At 41.7% G+C, this 15,911-nt stretch overlaps 1 protein-coding gene across 1 annotated transcript in view; it reads left to right on the top strand.

Annotated features, from left to right (window-relative positions):
- The window catches only part of lrp1bb (low density lipoprotein receptor-related protein 1Bb), a gene marked incomplete at its 5' end in the record, with an annotated part of 216,928 nt that overhangs the window by 83,128 nt on the left and 117,889 nt on the right, over positions 1–15,911 (top strand). Inside the window, 5 exons of the mRNA XM_079277460.1 lie at positions 5,437–5,556; positions 6,202–6,330; positions 8,755–9,012; positions 9,720–9,882; positions 14,491–14,713. Of these exons, the coding sequence (XP_079133586.1) occupies positions 5,437–5,556; positions 6,202–6,330; positions 8,755–9,012; positions 9,720–9,882; positions 14,491–14,713 (893 nt within the window). The remainder of the gene's footprint in view (positions 1–5,436; positions 5,557–6,201; positions 6,331–8,754; positions 9,013–9,719; positions 9,883–14,490; positions 14,714–15,911) is intronic.

Genomic DNA, 15,911 nt, shown 5'->3' with positions numbered 1-15,911 from the left:
GCTCTGACTACGCTGGTCTCTCTCCCCGAATGTGAAAACCGGACCTCATAGTCTGCTACAGACGTAATGATCTTGCAATTTCCAGATCATGAGTATAATTTAGGCAAATCATTACTTTCTCAGAATATACAACAATAACTCAACCGTTTCTTTTTACCAATGTGGAAACAGATGGAATTATTTCCTTTTTGCAGTTGCTAGAATCGTTCTGTTGATACATACAGTGCATCTGATTAAAGCAAATTGGACTGGGCTTGCTCTTTTTGAATGCATTATGCCTCTTTGTTTCAGCGTGAGGACCATTTGACTGCATGTTTCAGTCATTCAAACATTTTACAAATCTAAAATAGTTTACATTGTGAGAGGTTATTGGTTGGCTAGGCTCATATTGTTTACTGTTTTGTATCTGTTTGCCCAGCAACACATGAATATTTCTGCATGTGCCCCCAAACTTCAGCAGTCACCTCTTTTTAAGGTGCATTCATTCTACTTTTTGGAGAATAAATTATTTGAAGTATGCTGTTTTTCGCATCACCGTTGTGGTTACAAATCCGAATTTGAGTGTACTCTCTCCTTGCCAGTGCATCAGTCTCGGCTGTATTATCCCTCATTTTCAGGAGACGGTATATAAGAAATACTTCTTCATTCATGCCAACTATTATGACATTGAGTTAGAAAGAGTATAGATCACAGAAAATGAAAAGCTTTTGAGCGCATTTCTTCCACATAAAGTATATTTGCGGACCATAGTGTTAGGCTACTGCATGTACCTCACTATTGACTGGTGTTCTCAGAGATAGCACTGCATATCTCTAGATATGTGAAAAGCATCAAGCGGGCTCAGTGGCAGGTATACAATCCCTGCAGCACTCAGTGTTTGCCAAAAGGGAAAGCTGATGATCCGGCGTCTTTGAGCAGATATAAGGATTAGCCTTTGCATATCTCCAGCCCGCCATGTCGTCATTGTGCATACCGCCTCACAACAGGGAAGCGCGCTAGCTGCCGTGCCACGTGGCGAATAATAATGCGTAGGTCACATGGGGTCCACACGCAAAGCCTGAGAGCGAGTAAACAGAGATGGCTGGAAGCAGCGGGAGTTTTTTTGACCCACCTGTCAAGGTGCTGACAACATTTTTTTTTAAAGTTCCGACTACCTCAGAAGTATTTCCACCAGGTAGCATTTTAATACACATTTCATAGTGCTGTATGATTTATGGTACTTTTTTACTCACATAGAAATGTGGAACGGTTTGCCGAGGCTCATATGGGATGTGACAATCCAGATATGCAACAGTTGGCTCTAACGCCGGAAAACACACCAGAGCAGCGGCAACGTGTGACCTGCGGCGAGCTGCCGTGCGATGTCTACGAACACACTTCGCAGCTGCATGGTGTGTTTTCGTAAGTGCAGCAGTATTATAATTGGCAAACTTATACTCACTATGAAATATCCTCTAGTCTATTGTTGCCTACTTCCTCTTCCTGCTTTTGTGCTGCATGAGAATTCAAAGAGAAATAGCCGACACATTTATTTTTTAGCAGATATTAGCAGTTAGGCTACGATTCCAGCATGCGGCTTTCTTTTTCACACCTGTAGGGCCATCGTAAGAGGCAGGAACCTGTTTCCCTTTGATTGACATACAGTAGGCTATGTTCAAAATGAGTAGCAGTCAGAAGGGGAAAGGAACGTATGTTTACACTGAGCCATTCAAATGCTAATGTCGCAGAAAGATAGCGGCAAAGCACAATGTGTCTATCCAAGCAGACACATTTTACCGGCGTGAGGCTCTTATTTGGTGTGTGTACTTCTGATTACTTTCAACCTGCACCTTTTCCCCCCTCACCATTACCATCATGACGGCCGATTGTTTCAATGTTTTCCCATTTCATTGTAGAGCTTCACATGGCTCCACTTTGCCGGGAGTGTTGCTCTCTTATCCACCTCAATACGATATTGTTTTCCTTTTGCACTGGCTTCCTGTCCAACAAAGAATTGACTTTAAAATCCTGCTGTTGTTTTACAAAGCACTGAATGGTTTAGGGCCAAAATACATCTCTGATCTTCTGCTACCTTACGAACCATCCCGACCCCTCAGGTCGTCTGGGACCGGTCTACTTTCTGTTCCCAGAGTCAGAACTAAACATGGAGAAGCAGCGTTCAGTTTTTCTGCTCCACATATCTGGAACAAAGTCCCAGAAAGCTGCAGGTCTGCTGAGACCCTCAGCTCATTTAAATCAAGATTGAAGACTTTTCTGTTTGCTGCGGCCTTTAATTGGACCACATTCAATTAATATATTAATCAATTTCCTGCATTTCTACAGAATTACTACAGAATTTTATTTCTTACACTGTTTCTTTAATTGTTTTTAAATCTCCTTTTCTTTTGCCTTATGTTTTGATGCTTTTAATGGTTTTATGTGAAGCACTTTGAATTACCTTGTTGTTGAAATGTGCTGTACAAATAAGCTTGCCTTGCCTTGTCAAAGGATGTGTTCAACCACTTGCTAGCTGTGACTCCAGTTTGGCCTTGATATCAGGATTGGTGGGCAACTCTCACTGTGAGCTGCAGCTATACAGTGAATTAAGGTCTCGACTTTAAAAAACATTGAATCTTTCTGATTTAAAAACGTTGTGGCCAAGGTTGGAAATAAATGTAATTGTCTTTATAATTCAGATCTTCAAGCTCAGGCTGAGATACAGTGTGTAGTTCAGATCTGGAAGAAAACCAATTGTATGGGGAAAAAAACCTGCTTTTTCACTGCATGTTTCTCGTATAGTTTACCGCTGTCTGGTAATCACTAGTTAAACGTGAGTAATTCAGAGCTCAGCAAAGCAGGATACATGCGAAGGCTTCATTTTATGTGGTAATGCGTGTCACATTATGTCAGTGCTGGCTACATTAAGACATGTTGTAATGGTGCTCACCAACAGGCTGATGCGTTCATTTTCAGAGGGTAACACTTTAATGGTCTCTTGTTAAATTGAGCTGAAAATGCATTTTTGAAATTGTGGATACAGCGACCAAGTCAGTTGTGTGAGTGCTTGTGTATTTTTGCATGTATGCATATGTAAATGTGCAGTATGTGTATCTGTGGTTGCTGCTTTCATCTTGCATGTCTAGAAATGTTTTTTTATTACTTTTTCACATCTCTTGAAATTACAACAACTCTCCTTAAATTGTACCTACAGAGTAAATGAACAAATCCTAAGAATAGTATTTTTGACATCGGTGACATTCGTCTTTACTGCGATGAAAATAATCAGGAAGCATTACATGTCTTGCAAAAAATAAATGAATCCAATCGCCAATGTTATACTGCATGTGTGTGTATATGCGGAATGTTTTAGAGACAGGGTTATATCTTCAGTCAGCTCCCCAACAGGAGCGTTCGTGTGGTGGGGCGACTGTGGCTCGGTGGTTAAGGTCGTCCTTCAATCAAAGCATCGGCGGTTTGATCCCCGACTCCGCTGGTCCATGTCGATCTGTCCTTGGCCAAGACACTTAACCCCAAAATTGCTCCCCGTAAGCTGTGTCCTGCGGTGTGTGAATGGGTATGTTAGAGTCCTGATGGGCAGGTGGCACCTTGCATGGTAGCCCCTGCCATCAGTCCATGAATGGGTGTGAATGGGTGAATGATGACATGTGGTGTTAAAGAGCTTTGAGTGGTCGGACGACTAGAAAAGCGTCATACAAGTACAGTCCATTTACCATTTAGAGAAGAGTTTCTTCTTACAGACTTTCTTATAGATATTTGTCTACATAAATATAAAGGTGTGTTCTTAATTATGATGAATCACAGTATGATGTTGGCTCACATACATGGACTCGTGATTTTGTGTCACATTTTGTCTTGCCCAGAGTCTTTGTTTGTCCGATGGTGTTTCAACTTCACTGGGCAACTTTCTACACATGCTTGTACATTCATAGTTCAGCAAAACCTCTAGGTGCGCCTGGCAGTCACACTCTTCCACTGGCTGAATAAATGGAGTGAAGAATTGTCATTACACAATGATTAATGTCAACAACATATCCTTTAAACACAGAAAAGCAATATCCTGCCTCTCTGCGGGGAGTTTGTTTCCAGATTATCTTCATAGTTTATTGAGGTCTAGCTCCTTTCAATCATTTCACCTCTGAGCAAGTGAGGAGTATAAATAAATAACCAAACTGGCTCTCTGTGGTCATTGAAGACCAAAGGCTACTGGGCATTTACCATTTTAATACATCAGTGTTTGCTTGCTCTCTTATCACCTCAAAAAATAGTTTGCCCCTAAATGAAAATTCAGTTATTTCCCACTCAACCCCCTGTCAGTCAAAACTCCACTGAGGGCAATATATATATATACATATATATATATATATATATATACACACAGAAATAGACAAAAAGTTCACCCCTGTAGTTTGAGTAAAGAAGTGTGTGTGTAATGTGTGTGTCCATGCCTCTGGCTTGTTCGTCAACAGTTTGTCACCATATTTCATTGCTCGATTTCCCTCACTTACAGTCCGTTTTATGATTATCAGTTGACATATTGGTCTCCAACAAGCCCTCACTGAGATTTACATTATTGCTCTCCAAACAATACAACGACACCATTCATCTCAATGTGTCAAGACACACTTAGAAGACAGTTAGACACTTCTGATAGCTCAGTAAGTGTTAAAAAGTGTCTGATCCACTGACATCACATCATTATCTTAAAAATCCAAATCAAAGGCTGTTTTGTCATTTAGAAAGTGATGACAGTCGAGGCTTTGATTGTCGTTCGGTCGCCGCTGCACTGTTGAATGTAAATGCACCCCGTCAAGAATTGATTCGTTCCTCCGCTGCAGCATTTCATCATGTCTTGAAAATGGTTAGCACGGAAAAGAGCAAAGGACAATCAATGCGCGCTTTTGTCTTTTGCTCCGTAAGTTGACATTAATTAGTGTCAAGCCGTGGCATATCAATCTTTGTGCAATTAAAGCCTTGTTTGCAGGGTTATGCTTTGACTCGTGCCGTTTGTTCTGCTGAACCTTCATCGTGCCAATAATTAGCTGCTCTTTGTTTCTTTCTGTATAAAGATAAGTGCTGTACAAAGAGCATCATCACCAAACATTCTAAAAATATATGGGAAATGACAATGTAGGCACTTCCTGAGGGCTGCGACCTGTCAGTCAATTGTGCCAAATGATGCCATTAGAATACACGGCTGGTAATAACTTATATCTTCACTCATCAGATGTCTGTGATTGCTGGGTCACTGATTCATATGGTATTTATGAAACTCACAGTTTAGTTTCAACATTTATGCTTTACAGTACAAACACTTCGTGTTACTCTCCACCTGTCTGCATTTACTTATCAGCACTGTGGCATTTCCTACATTCGTCTTTTTCAGTTCCTTTCTTCCAATCCTCACTTCCTCACTCTCTTTCTCTGTCCCCCCTGCAGAGCTCCTGTCAGCCTGCCACGAGCTCCGCTGCCGCTACGGCTGCGTCATGACGAGAAACGGCACCTTCTGTTTCTGCGCTGATGGCTTTGAGGTCGGCGAGGACGGGACGAGCTGCAGAGGTATAGGATTCAGCTGCGCTGCCATGGAGCCATCCCCCCTTTTTCCTCCCTCTTCCCCTGACCGATCCCTCCTTTTGCCCTCGGCCACACTTCCTTCAGATGAATAAGCAGGAGGTGCTCGGTATATGAGAACCATCTGTCTGCGGGCAGGGGCCTCTTGTACAGTGCATTACACCCCAACACACATGCATACACACTCACATCGTGTATACACGGCACACATTTCCTCCGTGTCTCTTTCCCTCCCTCTTTACGCTCTACATATGTGCCACAGGCCTGGTTTCTGACAGCCAGCGAGGACAGGATTTTCCTGCCAAAGGTGCCTCTAGAGTTGTAGTGTCTTACTTGGACTCTGCACAGACCTTATACCAACGACACGCCACAACAGTGCATAATTATGCTGGAGGAAGGGGTTTGACAAAGTAGCACTACTTCTTGAATTTGATCCTGTTTTGGGGGAAGACATGAGAAAGAGAGAGAGGGCTTAATAGGGTACTCCAGCTCCAAAAAAAAAGGCTCATTGGTTGTAAAAGTAATTATGCCTGAGGTGCCAAAGTGAGGCCACATTAAGTATACTTTATGTATTTGGGTCATGTTTGAGCACACCTAATTTGTTACAAATGACTCTCTTCCTTTTTCTATAAGATCATGATGAATGTGCCATGTATGGCGCATGCAGCCAAACCTGCACGAACAGCTACGGGTCGTACAGATGCAGCTGCACAGAAGGATACATCCTGCAGCCTGACAGGAGATCCTGCAAAGCCAAACAAGGTGAGCGGCACACTTGCATCGGGGAAACAATGCAATCTGCATCGTATGGATGTTTCATGTCTAATAATAAAGCAGGGCGGTTTTGTTCAACCAGAGTGGGATTCTAGCTTAGCATCGCCTTGGCGCTCAATAGCCTTTGTGGGGCAAGATTAATGTGGTTTAGTAGTGACCACATCTATCACCCACATGAGAATGGGTAGACGTGGTCAGGCCAGGATAATGATAAAATTAATGAGCATGTGATTTTAAGTGGGAGCAGTCTGGAGTATTTTGTGCGGAGACAATGCCCAGCGTCACACTGATTTATGTGAATGCCCGATGCTGGTAACACATCTGTCCCCATGAGTAAAACAGCCTACTTAGAAATAAAACAACCCAAAGAGCTATTGTGTTTTGGTGGTCCGTCCTCTGCAAGTAAACAAGTTAACCTTGCGCTGTATGTTTTTGTGTTGCGGCATTGAACCATAAACTGAAGCAGATTTTTTCTTTTTCTTTTAAAGGGTGTTGTCACTATGGCATATATGGGTTGAAAATAGCTGGAGGCCCAACACACCTGAGCTGGGGAGAACGCCACTGCTGCAGCTTTTAATCAATGTGACTGGTGTCCTACCAGGAATAAACTGAATATGATTGCCCATAAACTTAACTGAACCCAATGCTCACATGCATTAATATTAATTTAGCAGAGAGCGCTAGTGGTACGGCGATAACTATGGGGTTAGCATTGTAAAAGCTCATGAATATAAATTTCAGATAGAGCTCTCGGAGGCGAGAAAATGAGCAGGGGGGGGGGGACTTTTAAGAGGCTTAAGAGTTTCACAAGCAGAGGAGAAAATGCTGGTAAGACAAAGAGGTGGGAGAAGCATTCTCCAAACGCTGAATGGCAGTGAGTTAATGGAAACACCACGGATTAGATCGTGCAGGGATAATGTTTGTCGTCTATCTCATTCGAGCTCACGTCTCCCATCCAAAGCAGTGAAGCTATAATGCCAGGAACAAATGTGATCACAACACCAAGATGTCTGTCGACTGGTTTATAGATCTACATGTTGACCAACGCCACCACTTATATGCATTCTTCTTTTCCTCTTTTGATCAAGCAATCACACTTATTTAAAGAATGGATACCTAGCAACAGGGTCTACCTCACCTCCTCGCTAAAGTAAACGTTCCTGTCCCGTCGTTGCTCAGAGTTGCGCTGAGAGGTTTCCTAGATCTCTCCTAAGCTAGGACTCCTTGCTACACTTTTTAGACGAAGTTAGGAGCTCTCCGAGAGTATTCTCAGAATGTTTGTGAATACGGCCCCTGGTCAGCAGCAACACAACAAACGGCATAAACCTTCCTGCATGTGTCACTTTGTTCCGAGATGCTGGTGTGGTCCTCGTGGCGTGTGCTGTCAATGCATTTTGTCCCTCGTTCCCCTGCTGGTTCTCAGCCTTCCAGCTGCTGTCAAACACAGACACGCAAAAAAGGAATGAATTAATGTCATTTCAGTGAGATTTTAAATATGTGAGCCAAATATTGCACAACACAAAGACAGCCTCGTATTCTTTGTCATTTTTAGATGGTCTGCTCCAAGAAAAAGCTTCGCCATTACTTCTGCGTATGCTAACATTTGTCATGCTTGATTAAAAGTCAGGGTCAACGAGATATGCTGGTCAAAACCCCATCTACCTACGAGTGTGGGAGAAAAATGTGTGACTACTACAAGTTGATTCAGAGGGATAAGGGGAAGCAGTTATGTGAGCAGGCATTCTGATTTATTGCCTGTATTAGGAGGGTAGCCCTTGACTTGAACTTGTGTGGGAGATGGGGATAAATAAGGGCCCTTTGTAGGGGGTGAACCTGATGTCAGCGAATGCACACGCTCAATTAAGCCCATAAAGCAGCTTATCTCAGTTTTACCACCACGGACTGTCTTTCCTTGACAAAGAGACGGCCGGGCCGGGTTTCAAAGCATTAACAGCTTTAATTACGATTCTCAAAAATGTCTGCGGTAAAACTATTAACTTTTAATAAAACTACTAATACCGCACAGTAAAAGTCCTGCATTCAAATTTATATTTCAAGGGAAACAATGAAAGAGACACAATATCAGCACAATGTACTTACATTTACTTGATGTCTGTTCAAGCTGAAGCTTTCAATTTACAATGCAGTATAGTGAAGGTACTTTTTCCCTGAACCAGAGTGCATTTCATTGGTGTTTCTGAGTCGCATCTATGGCATGGCAGATGTATTGCTTCGGACCAAAGGAAGCAATATACTCTTTCTTTATGTCTCTACCTTTGATGCTTTGATGGTGACGTATTCTCTGTCATCAAGGCACGATTGCCGTCTTTCATATTATTGAATAATTTGGCTGCAATTTAAACCCTTCCCTTGGTCCACGGTAAACGTACATCATGTCCCTTTTCTCTCTAGATCCTGGTGACAGCCGTCCAATGCTTCTCATTGGTGGTTCCGATCGTATTGTCATCACCCATCTAAATGGAACAGGTCTCCAGCCCCTGAGGGCTCTGAGTGTAAATGGATCACTGGCTTTGGATTTCCAGCACAACCGGGAAAGTGTATGCTGGGCTCTGTCGACAGGGTCCTCTGGGCAACTCCGCTGTGCAGAAACGAGGAACCTGCGCGGATTCACACGGGAACAAGAAATAAGAACGCAACACAGTTTGCAACGTATGTGCTTCCCATCTCTAGCAGCTTGTACACCTTTTCATTTCCTTACTTTGCTTTTTGACTGACGACCTGCTCTCAAATCATGAACATTCCCTCCAAAAGGATAGTGGTGAGATGAGATACGCATCACCCACTGCTCTCTCACACATATATGCTCATAACTCTTTCTCTCTCTCCTGTATTCGCTCTCACACTCTTACCAGTGAGCTATATCTCTTCATTATCTGTGTGGTTGAAGGCAGGTTAGCCTCAGCGGTTTGGGCTACTCACCTTTCCCCTACAGCTGTCCTTCAAACCTGCTCCGATACTTAAAAAGTGCTCACCTTCCCTCTGCGTAGTTGATCTTGTCCAGATTATCACGAACATCAAACCTGTTGTTAAATGTGAAACGTTTTCACTGGCAATCTTTTCAGGCTTTGAGTCAGAGTCTACTCTTGCTGTTACTACCTACAGCTTAATACTGGTGCATTCATTTAGAACAACTGCAGTTGAGGTGTCAGGTTATTCTTTTTGCAAAAACATAATGGAAATATACTGATTATAATTATCAGTTGCCATGGTTTTTACTTTCATATGATGCTATTTTTGTAATTTAATTTTTTTCCTGAATAACTCTGATGATGTCCTCAGGGTTGTCTAAGCTTGTGCTGTAATCCAGACTATTCAACTATTTTACACAAGAATCTAACCCAATCGTTCCATTGCAGATGTGGAGAACATGGCTATTGACTGGCTGACAGGCAACTTTTATTTCGTGGACCGCATCTCTGACAAGATATTTGTCTGTGACCATGGTGGGGACACGTGTGTTACTATCCTACAACTCGACCTGCTGAATCCTAAAGGAATAGCTCTGGATCCTCTCATGGGGTGAGTGTTCTGCAGCCTGTATAATATGCCTTCTCTAAAAGTAAGGCAAGGCCCATTTATCATCATGCATCTTTTGTTAAAAAAAAATAAAGCAAATCACAGAAGAAGATGGAAAAGAAATGACTGCTGAGCAATTGACTTGTCTGGAAGAATGTGAGTGAGTTGCCATGAAGGGATTTAAATGATTCCCTGTCTTTGGACTCAGCCCTCCTCTCTTTGAGCTGTGTAATTTGGTGGATAGCTGGTGATGCTTCAGACCGCTTCTACTGTCGAGACAGTCATTTGTATTCACTGATTTCACCCCACATCCCTCAGTTAAAAAAAAAAAGTCCCCTTCAGGACTTTCCATTACAGGATTTTTGTCTCTGTGGAGATCACAGAAAAGCTTAGCAACTGCAGACTGAAAAATATCCCCACTCTAAAACACTTACAGCATGTGGTTGACAGTCACGCACAAGCTATTGTCTAGGTTTCATGTGTCATCGTGCAGAAAAACAAAAGAAAACAACAAAAAAAGAAATGAAATAAATTGCATCCAGCAGCTGTACCAGAATGTGAACCACGTTCAGTAGCTCAAAGCCTTTTCTGCCCTCTTCCTTCCAGTGAGCAAGAGAAGAGCAGGGCTATTATATGATCAGGACAGACACCAAGCTTGGAGCACATTTCAGCAAGATTTTTAGATACCGTGATGCACTAATACTCGTGATGTGCCTTTTCTTTGCAGCAGTAGAGCTCTCAGTGCAGTACAGACCACCTCCAAACATCACCACTAACGAAATCATCTTGCTTTGCACCAATTCTATAAAGTGTCACGTCGCAGCACCCACAAGGCCTAGACAATTTAAACATTGAATCTTAACATATAATTCATTTGATTGAGGCAGAATTACATTACATTACTACTGCTTATTTGTGAATGTCTAGTTTATAAACTGCACTTAATTTAACAGCTTGTTTTACCACTAAAAGCCATTGGGTCCAATCAGAATAATTAGCTGCTGGTTTCTTAATGACTTGGACGATTTGTATCTGGTTGGCAGCGTCTCTCATTAAATGCAGGTTGGCCATTGTGCAGCAATATGGCTGATGGTAAATATCCCTTACCTTAGCCTCTTTAGAGTTCCTATTTAAGCTTGCTGTAAGTCAAGGCTGTTCATAATCACACATGACTCACACACATACATGTAAGTGCCCATTCTGTTGTGTGTGTGTGTGTGTATAGAGGGATGATTGTATGGATATAGAGTCTGCTGGCCCACAAGGGAGCTATACACATGCAGGTTGCTGGCTCGAGATTCACTGTATAAGACACAGACGTTTGCCAAGGCCTCTTCCTGCCTCTAATTGGTGAGATATGTACAGCTGTTTGTGAAGAAGCCCATCTGAGAGAGGTCTCTCAGCCTGGAGCATTGGAGTGAAAACAAAGTATATCAGGGAGGTGTTAGAAAGCACAGTGTTGAGGAACAGTGTTTGTAGAATATGCTCTGGTTTGGCACTCCATTTGTACTGTTATTTGTCTTTATCAGATTCGGCATTTTTTACTTTGCATTCGGAAAGCCTTTTTGATTGACGACCCTTTCCTCTTTTCTTTAAAACGCATTTTGGAGGAGAATTTAAATGATGGTATGGTTTGTTCATCAGAAAACAAATCAAGCTACATTTGAGTCCTATTTTAGTTTAGTGTTTACCATGTACTGTATATATCTGTGACTGGAAAGGATGTACTATGCTTATTAAAATCCTGTACAATCATCGTTGAAAAGAGTCGGGGAGTCTCGATGATGCTGTGTTGATCAGTGTCAGAATTAATATTACGCACCATGCCACTGATACAACCCTGTCACCTGGAAATTAAGTTTAAAAGACTTAATTACTGCCTGTATTATGATATATGGCAACAGTTATTTTTTTAAAGATGGGTATGTCATTGGTGTTGCAGGTATTTGATCATAGAACAAGAATTCTGACCTGATGAGGGCACCAGATTAAACATTAAGGGATCACTATGACAGTTATGTCATCCTGTGGGGACCATGAACGGCTCTACCAATTTCCATTGTATTCATTCATTCATTTAGTAATTGTTGAGATATTTCACTAAAACCTGATGTTATGGTGGCGCAAGAGGAAAATTCATGGGATCTGTTCATAACCACCAAAGTTATATTGATTCATTGTCTGGAATGACCCACATAGTCATCCATAGATCCAGTCTGCTGCTGTGGCTAATTCAGGCACAACTTTTTATGTAGCATATGAACATCATTCTTATGACGAGAGGTGGCTCCATCTCGATAACCAACACAAATAGCTGAACAACTAAATAAAGTCTCTGTAAAAATAAGTGAAATAATCATTCTGGATTTTTATTTAGAAGGAAAAGGGTTTAATCTTCCTTAAGAGTAAGACATGCTGCCCTACTATGTTACAGGGGGCATCTTTTTCTGTTCAAATGCAGATTGTTACAGTAGGAGATACTTTTAGTTGTTCCTAAAGTTAGAGTCCTTGACTACATAATACATGTTTACTGCGAAGGTGCATTGCAGACTGAAAACTGCAAATCTGAAGAAAGCCGCTGAAGGGAATTATGTAACTGCTACTGCGGAATAAATTGGACAAAAAAAAAAGTAAGAAACATCAAGAAAGTGTTTGGAGTATGCCTTTCATTGTTGGTGTCTATTCAGTCTTCTGTTTCACTGTAAGACACATTCTTATTTGCACTGGTCCCACGCAGTCTATTTTATCAGGGGTGCTCATTTCCAGAAATCCAACGTGGATCCCGTTGTAGCTGCAGAATGCAAAATTCCAGCATCAGCACCATGGTAATCCCAGAAAGCTATCATTTGTATGCCACATGGAGGTGCACCTGTTTGGGGAGCTATAGCTTCCGTGCTGACGCTGCCAGTTTTTTCAGCCCAGTCTGGTCTGGGGTTCAAAGGGCAGCCCATCTCTCCCCTGACTTGACTCGTGCAGATTAAGTCGGCTTCCCGCGGCTCTCCGGCTGTAGCTTGTTATCGCTGGAGGTTGTTTGGAGCTTCGTCCTCTCAGAGCCAACGCAAGACAGCGCGGCACACCTTCCATGTTAATTGTTGTACATGCAGACCTGAGCAGTTTTGAATACTTAGTGACAGTGCATGAATTACAGGACTACTCATCCACTGGCATCCCTGTGTCTTTAATAATTGATTTTCAATCCTTCCTCACAGTTTTTCAGGTACTAAATTGTTTTGCTCCTCTGTGCGTCACACATTGTCTATCATTTCATGTCTACTCACATACCCTGAGGTGCTCCGCAGCTCGCCTTCTAAATGTCCCCAAAATTACCACAAAGGAAATGGGAAATGCTGCTTTTATTGCGCTTGCCTCCAGGTTATTGAGCTTCAGAGAGGCAGCCTCTCTGGGTATTTTTAAAAACCATTTAAAAACATTCCGATTTTTTTTTAAAAATCCTGCTTTAATCTAACAATCATTCTAAACTCCTTTTATGTCGAGTTTGAATCTGTTTGTATTTATTGTTATCACTTTGCCTATTTTTTATTTAATTTTGTAAGCCAACACAGCAGGCATAGGCTTTTTTCTGCTTTATCTTAATACTTGCATCCATTTGAAGATAACAAACACAAATGCTGCTATAAAGCTAAATTAATCTAATTATGACTGCTATTGGGCATACAAAGATTCCTTCACAAACTTACAGAAACAAAACCATGATATTCTACCACATCAACATGTTGATATGGCTAATCTGTTTACAGCAGTTGGAAATAAATAAGTAAGCGTCCTGTATTTACTCCACAACATTTAAGAGGGAAATATCATTTTAGGTTTTGCTCCAACAGCAGTTGCTTCTTGATACTGTACTTTGCAGATTCCGTTTTAAATTTAGTTTTAATGTTAAACAAAGCACCACCTGGAGCAGTAATAAGTATTTTAAATGCATAGCGTATGCTTCAGTTACACATACTTACTCCACCGCTGCCTGTTAGAACAAAAACAGAGCACCGCTGAATGTAAGCCAGATATTCACTTTTAGCTCTGGTTTGGATCACCACCCACCAACTCAATTCATCATCTGCTCCTTTGGTTCTTATTTAATTCCATATGAAATATAATTTCTTTGTGGTTGTCAACAGAATAAGTCTTCAAATAAGACTTGCATCATCAGAAGGATTTAAAAGGAGCTTAATACAAGTAAATGCTCTAAACATAGGGTCCCAGGTAAAACAGGTCAGGTTAAAAAAAAGTCTGCGTCTTTACCAGTTGATCAACAATGTGAAAGAAATGGAAACACATAAATACTGCATTGTCCTCGCAGTGTTGAGCTAGTTATCCCAAGTATTAAAGGATGGTGACAAAGTCATGGTCATTCTCGCATAACTCTGGACACTTACCGACCAAAATAGATGAACAATGTATGCTATATTGTTTATATTATTGGTCCTAACAGTGTGTTTTAGTGTAAAGTATTTGGTTTTGATTTGCTTATTGTAGATAGAAGAAATAGGTCTTAGAAGAACTGAAGCAAAGAATGACACTCTGCTCTCCCGAAAAATGTTGAAAACTTCCTTGACAGCATTTAATCATTTGAAACACTCCCACTCTCTGCAGAATGCTCTTCTTCACCGACTATGGGAACGTGGCCAAGGTGGAGCGCTGCAACATGGACGGCACCAACCGGACCCGGCTGGTGGATTATAACATTGAGCAGCCCACTGCTGTGGCATTGGACCTGGTCAAGAAGCTGGTGTACTGGGCAGACGCCTACCTGGATCACATCGATGTGGTGGATTACCAGGGCAGGAACAGACACACCGTTATCCACGGGAGCCAAGTGAGTGTCAAATTCCACTGTAAGCGCCGCTTTTTGTCTTTCCTCGGCTCCACATCATAGGGATCCATTGTGGACAAACGTCAGCGAGAGTCTGAATAGACAACTGGCTTCTCTTATCAGTACTGTCTTCCTCTTCATTTGAGAGACTCCAAATTGTTACATGAGAGGGGCTTTCTAATGTTCTGATTTAGGGCATCATGCTTTATCACTGCCAGCCAGGTGGTATATCCACTGCTTGTTGTTGTAATGCACTACTCTTTTTCATAGAAAAGGTCTTTTGAATGGGGATAGTTATTGAATTGAAGGCTGTGGGCTGTTTTCCAAATGAGCATATAGAGTCCCTTTTCTGTCGTATACACTCTTGAAGCCTTTCATCACAGATTATGACTATTCATTAAAAAGGCCTTTTCAAGCAACTTGATACTTAGTTACTTGCCCTTTATGAGGAAGGAAAAATGTATATTCAAACAAATCACTTTGTATGCAGGTGCTCTTTGCATAATATGCCCACCTCCAGTGGCTTGTGGCCTCATTAGTCAGATCTGGCATCTACAAAGACAAATGCCTTGCAGCTCATTTCTTCATCTTTTTCAGAGACTATGTATGTTTTTTTGCTTTGTTTCTGTCATAGCCTATGGTATATGTGGTCAGACGTAACAGGTTTGCTCACAGTTTGACTAATTAGATGTCATTTTTCAAATAAAATACATTTCAAGGACCTTCAAATTCACAAAAACTGGATTGTGGCAACTGATAGCATCGTGGATTTTGCATCTCTTGCATCAGTTTTCTGCCCGATCTCAAGGTCTGATTTACAAAAGATTTTGGGCTGATGATAATACAGTGTAAACGCGCCCATAGAGTTTTGCAGCTGAGTGTAATTTGCCCTTTTTTTTGGCATCTGATTGTTACTGTCCATGTGTATCCTATTACAAACGCTGAGTTTGCGCCAACATAGTGAGCAGAACGATGGCGGAGAGAAAAAGCGAAACAGAATAAATTTGCAGACCGCAAGCTCTTGACTGACGAGGTGCAGAGACATTCCTCAAAACTTTAGCCAATGTATTTAAATGTGACAGAGAGAAACAGTGTTTGGGATTCAGTGTACCATGATACTGACGCCTGTTATGAATGCGGATCAGTTCGCCACCAACTCATTAAAGATGCTTATAATTTCATCGCAAGTGTCACTTTTTAG

Source organism: Melanostigma gelatinosum (genome assembly GCF_949748355.1).
Source record: "Melanostigma gelatinosum genome assembly, chromosome: 10".
Taxonomy (NCBI): Eukaryota; Metazoa; Chordata; class Actinopteri; order Perciformes; family Zoarcidae; genus Melanostigma; species Melanostigma gelatinosum.
This window is presented reverse-complemented; position numbering and strand designations above follow the sequence as displayed.